The sequence below is a fragment of the Ailuropoda melanoleuca genome, chromosome 3, assembly GCF_002007445.2.
Source record: "Ailuropoda melanoleuca isolate Jingjing chromosome 3, ASM200744v2, whole genome shotgun sequence".
Classification (NCBI taxonomy): Eukaryota; Metazoa; Chordata; class Mammalia; order Carnivora; family Ursidae; genus Ailuropoda; species Ailuropoda melanoleuca.
In genome coordinates this window covers 147,594,639-147,600,638 of record NC_048220.1, presented here as the reverse complement: position 1 = coordinate 147,600,638, position 6,000 = coordinate 147,594,639, and the positions used below count along the sequence as shown (strand labels likewise).

Sequence of the window (6,000 nt, the reverse complement as noted above, 5' to 3'; positions counted from 1 at the left end):
TGTAAATCAGATATCGTCACTTCCTTCCCACGCTCTCTCCACTGGGGTTTCTCACGACACTCGGAATAAAACAAAGCTTATCACCATGCCCTACTTATCCCAGCTGCATTTCCAATCTTGGTTGCTTTGTACCTGCCCTCCTTAACCACACTCCCAGGTACAAAGCCTTCCTCAAGCACACCAGAACCATTCCCACCCCGAGGCCTTTGCACACATGGAAGTAACAAGCAGATCCCTTCCACACTCTCTTCTGGTCCCTGTATAGTCTTCTCTGCCAGGACCCCTGCTTTATTGTGCTTTATTCTCTGTCCATTGGTTTATTGTTTGTCTCCCTGCATTGGAATGTCAGACCCCCAGGGGCCTCACTGGGCCACGCAGTGACTGGCCAAAAGTTGGTGATTCATAAGTACTTTTGGAATAAATCAAGCCATCTCAGTAGTCCAAATTTTTGCAAAAACTTCTTAGAAAACACTCCTCACTCCATGGATACACAACTAAGAAGGACCCAGATTCGTAAGAACCGCGGCTTTTCCAGTGCAGGCTCTGCTTTCCCTCCGCACAACGGAGGTGGCAAGTGGGCTTCGCCTGTAGGCCCCAAAATCTCCAGTAAGAGTGAGATTCCAGGGCTGCAAGCTGACCAGGCATCAGGGGCACTGTTGTCCTCCCCTGAGGTCAGCTTCTGGATCCTGGAGGAGCTGACCAGGGACAAAGCCGCCTGTTCTGGAAACGTGCCAACATTCCCAAGTTTTGTCCTGGTAGGTACGTTGGGACCACACGGGTTTATAAAAAATGGATCCTATTCCTGGAGCATTTTGGACAGGACTCCCACAGGGAGAGTAGATGAGAGGAGGATGAGGCAGGGTTGGTTGGGGCCTTCAGGGACTGAAGAACACCCAGGTCCCCAAGCACTGAGACAGGGCTGGAGGTTCCAGGAAGCAGACCAAATGAGTGAGGCAGGACACAATCAGAATTCAAAAAAGCCAGTGTGATGGGTGAAGGAGGGCAACTCATCCCCGCGACCCTCAGCTTCAGCCGTCCTGTAACCTGTGCCCAGGAGCCTTCCGTTCCAAAGCTGCTTATTTCTCCGTACAACTGAACTTTACCCCTAAATGAGCACATTGGTCCTGCGTTGGGTGGAATGAACCAGCGCCCATGTTTCTAGTCAAGACACAGTGCAGGGTGAGAGACTTAAAGGTGGGCGGGCTCTTCTGTGAGACCCCTCCCCCCCCCAGGAGGTTCTCCTGGCACCCCGTCAGCCAATGTGCTCACTTGGACAGGAAGAGAAAGCTAGTCCGTCTATGCCAGTGTAAATTGGGTACGGGTCTGTTTACACTGGGGGAAACCAATGTCTCACGGTCTTCCAGAGCAGAAATCAGGGTCGGGTCTGTCGACACTGGCGGAAATCGGATGCAGCGCCCCAGCCACTGGTCTGAGAACACAATCCCAGGTCCGCAGGCTTGGTGAGAACAAAAAGTAAAAGCAAACGCCCCGCCACCACCTTGCCTTGCTTCGGAGGGAGGAGCCCTGCGCCCCCGCCCCCATTACCGCCCAGGTGAGGGCACCTGCGCGCTGGGCGCGCCTGCGGGAGGTGAGAGCGGCGCCCCCTCCCCGCAGTCTCCCCGGCCCCTCCGCCCCNGGCTCTGGCTCCGGCTCTGGCTCCAGCTCTGGCTCCGGCTCCGATTCCGGCTCTGGCTCCGGCTCCCGCTCCCACTCGCGCTCCTGCTCCTGCTCCCGCTCTGGTTCCCGCTTGGATGCCTCTGCGCTCTGGCTCTGGCTCGGGCTCGGGCTCGGCTTGGGCTCGGGCTCGGGCTCGGGCGCGGCGGGCGGGGCGCCGGGGGAGTGGCGCGCCGGACAGTGGCCTTTATGGGAACGTTTTCCTCCGAGGTCGGACAAAGGCGGCGCCAGCATGGCTCTCAGCGCGGCCGACAAAGGCTCCGGCACCAAGGTAGGGTCCGGCGGGGGTGACGGAGAAGGGTTCCCGAGGGCCGCCGCTGCAGGACGGGAGGGAGCTTCGACTTTTCAGTCGCTTGAAGACCAGTTAGCAAACTCGCGCCTTAACTTCATGCATATTTATGAGAAAGTACGGTTGGAGACGGATTGCATTGCCGGGGTCTGAGGGGGTGTGGGGGGAGGGAGTGGGGACCGGAAACACCTGCGGTCTTGTTGCTGCAAATTCTCTTGTCGTTGGTTAGCTCCGAACCGGGGGACAAAGCAACCGACTCGGGCGCTTCAGAGACAAAGCCCTTGTCCTTAGAAAATACCAGGGTTGACTGTTGTGTTGGAACTCGGTTGATTTCAGCACGAACGTAGCCGAGGGAAGCGAGGCCGTCCTTTCGGGTCTGGGAAGACGGAGAGACGCAGCCGTGTGCTGGGCTGGTCGCCCCTTCTCCCGTGAAGCTGGATTACAGACTGTTCGCTGTAGTAATTACACTCTGCTCCTGTTACCCGTAGCACTTTTACTTAAAAAGTGTAGTTGGTACTTTCAGGCGTCTAATTAAAAATTTAAACATATAATTAAAAAATTAAGTTAAATGTAGTCGAAACTCTGCATAATTAATAGCTTACGAATCTGCTGCTTCCAGTAGCCGAGCTTTAGGCAGGGCTTGTGGGCGCTCCGAGCAGGGCTGGCTTCTCAGCTTCACGCAGAGATTTCAAAGTGGCCGCGGGGAGGTTGGGCTTCCGTTTCCCTGAACCTGCTTCGGAGTCCCAGGATGTCTGAGTGAGGGGGATCTCGAGATGTCACTCTTGGCTTTCCGTAAAAACGCACCCAGATTCTGAGATATTTAACCGCAACACACATATTCGCGGTGGAGTCGTAGCTGTATTGGCTGTGCCTGGCATCTGACCCCGAGGTAATAAACCCATTCGCGGGCAACATCACCTTTGGATCTCACTGGGCTTTGGGGGACTAGTGGGTGGGCCAGGTGGGCCTGGAGAGGACAGCCCTGAGCTTCCCAGTGGGCCGGTGGGCCTGGATGCCAGCTAACCTGTGATTAGCAGGACGGGCCTCACCGTATTATCCCAGTCTTGTGGGCCTGGTCTGCAACGGCCTCTGTGAAACGTGGGCCTTTGTGTCTGTGGTACCCTTGGGTGGTCTTCCATGAATACTGTATTACTTGTGAAGCATCCCAGAAATGCCTGGCTAAGGAAATCAAGTCGGCCCTGAATTTGCCCTGAGGCTCTCTGATATCCTGGTTCACTGGTTGTATCATCCAAGCAAACACAGGAAACCCCAGATCTCAGATCTCAGCGTTTTTGGTGAGAATAATTCAAGCCCAGTTCACACGCCACAACCTCCTTCCTTCCAAACAGAGCTAATGTGCCCTCTCTCTGTGTTTGAATGAAAGTAAAAATCACTCAGAACCTGCTAGTTACCCATTCTGCTCCCAAGAGGCAGCTGGGAAGCAGTGGTTTTCGTCTCTGCACAGCTGTGCCCTGAAGCGGTGAGTCCCTGCTCAGGCTTTACCCTCCTTCCCTGTCTCCTCTATCCCTCCACCCCTGTCAGGGCCTGTCACTTAGCAGGTGTGCGCAGACAGGTGCTCACTGATCCAGCAGATAGAGTTAGCCCAGGGAGATGGCCAGCACACTTCCGAGGGGGAGGGAATGCAGAGAAGGAGGCTGGGGTGAGGGAGGTCAAGGAGAGCAGGTGCCTGTGCCGAGGGGAAGAGGCTTCGGACCCTGACCTGATGCCTGGGATCTTGGAGGTTTGATGTGCACCCACATCCACCCTCTATTAGCTGTTGCCCTTTGGCTTTGTAGTTCAGCCTCTGAGCGGCCATCTTTTCATTAACAGGAATAATGCATGTCCCACCTGCCTCAGAGCACCATATGGGTTCACTTTAAAGACAGTTGTGTAGATGCTTCTTGAAAGGTAACCCAGCTCATCATTCAGTTCAAGGCTCTTAAATTGAAGGCTTCTTCTGTCCTGAGAGCTGGGATACCTTTCCAGGTGTTTCTAGGCACTTCACTTCACACCTGGGCCCAAGTTCTCAGCTTTCAGATACTGTCAGACCTTACAGAATTTTCCCCAACATTGAGAAAATCAGATTGTGCAAAAGATACTTGACGGTAAATTTCTTTTACGTGACTTTAAAACATCTTATGTTTCTAAGACCTGAGACAGGGATTAAATCTAATACCCTACCGTTTGGGACATGAATTAATTCTAAGTTCTGCACTAGAGTTGTTCAGGTCAGCACGGTAGCAAGTATGTGCACTTCCCCCAAAGAAATATCACCTGTCTGCGGCTCCCAGACTCAGAGACCCCCAACCCTGGTAGGCATCACCCTCAGAAAGCTCCCCTGGTCTTCCTGCCTGCACCCCCTCCACAGCCACACACCCCCAACCCCTTTCTTGCTTGTCTTTGCCACGGGAGGGCCTTCATGGGAGAGTCTGAGCTGCCATCATGTCCTACCTGATCGTTGTGGACTGCCTGTCTCCCCAGACCGTACCGGCTCTGCTTTAGTTCCCTGTTTCTCTGGTGCTCGTAGTAATGCGTGGCGTAAAGTAGGTGCTCAACAACTATTTGTCACGTGGTGCTCACCCCCCCTTCTAAAGCCCACTCTTAGTCCCCTGCCCAGCCCCACCCTCTGCGGGCCACACAGATGCAGTGCCTGCGCTGCGGATGCCTGTCTGCTGCTTCCCACCTGACCCCCTGTGGCTTTCAGTTATGAAAACAGCATCCTCAGAAGGGAGCAGCTGGATTACAGTTGAGTCTGGGAAACCTTGTTTGTCTAAGTGTGAAAAAGTCAAACTGCTGGAAAGTTCTGGAACTTTTTTTTTTTAGGATGTATTCACTTTTTTAGAGAGAAAGAGAGCAAGAGCGCAAGCAGGGGGAGGGACAGAGGGAGAGAATCTCCGGCAGACTCCCCCTGGGGCATGGAGCCGGATGTGGGGCTCGGCTCCATCCCAGGACCCCGAGATCATGACCTGAGCCTAAACCAAGAGTCGGATGCTCAACCGACTGAGCCACCCAGGCGCCCCTGGAACTAAGTTTTTAAAACAATATTTTGAGGTGAAAATCACATATGATAAACAGTTTCAGAACAAACAACTCAGTGGCATTTAGTACATTCCCAGAGTTGTCTACCCACCAGCTCTGCCTACTTCCGGAACGTCTCTAGACCCAAGTAAAAGCCCACAGCCGTGTAACCCTTTCTCCCCGTTTCACCCCTCCCAGCCCCTGGAACCACTAGTCTGCTGTCTTTGTGGACTGTGTACTCTGAATAGCCCACACGACTGGACCCATACGGTATGTGACTTTTATTGTGCTGAAATACATACAACATACAATTTATACGTATAAACCATCCATCCTCACAACCCCTTCCATCCTGTGACTCTGAAACCCTGTCACTATTAGATGGGGACTCCTGTTCTCCCCCAACCCCCAGCCCCTGACCGCTAACATTTGACTTTCTGTCCTCATGGTTGTAACTACGCTAAGGACCTCATATAGTTAGAATCGTACAGTATTTGTCTTTTTGTGATTGGTTTATTTAACTTACCATAAAGTCCTCAAGATTTTATCCATGTTGTAGTATGTGTCAGAAATTTCTTCCTTTTCAAGGTCAAATATTCCATTGTATGGATATACCACAATTTGTATATCCGTTTATCTGTCAGACATTTATACCGTTTTCATCTTTTGGCTTTTGCAAATAGTGCTGCTATGAGCATGTATTTACAAGTTTTTGTGTGTACAATATTTTCATTTCTTTGAGTATATACCTAGGAGTAGAATTTCAGGTTCATGTGGTAATTCTATGTTTAACTTTTTGATGAACCACCAAACTGTTTTCAACAGTAGTTGAACCATTTTACATTCCCACTGGTAATGTAAGAGGGTTCCAATTTTTCTACAGCCTTACCAACAGTTATTATTTTTTTAAATTATTATAGTCATCCTAATGAGTATGAAGTGGTATTTCATTATAGTTTTGCTTTGCATTTCCTTAATGAGTACTGATGTTGAGAATCTTTTTACATATTTGTTGGAAA

General features: G+C 51.6%; 1 protein-coding gene across 11 annotated transcripts in view; it reads left to right on the top strand.

The window, feature by feature from the left end:
- Positions 1-1,255: 1,255 nt before the first annotated feature.
- Positions 1,256-6,000, top strand: part of PLEKHG4B (pleckstrin homology and RhoGEF domain containing G4B) — an 83,078-nt gene continuing 78,333 nt past the window's right edge. For 6 of the 11 annotated variants that reach the window (XM_034657130.1, XM_034657135.1, XM_034657127.1 and 3 more), the window contains exons 1-3: positions 1,256-1,588; positions 1,885-1,945; positions 5,180-5,251. In XM_034657130.1, the coding sequence (XP_034513021.1) occupies positions 1,907-1,945; positions 5,180-5,251 (111 nt within the window). In that variant the 5' untranslated portion in view covers positions 1,256-1,588; positions 1,885-1,906. Of the gene's footprint in view, positions 1,589-1,761; positions 1,946-3,312; positions 3,444-5,179; positions 5,252-6,000 lie in introns of those variants that run through there. The other 5 variants (XM_034657128.1, XM_034657133.1, XM_034657131.1 and 2 more) reach the window with 5 other exon arrangements.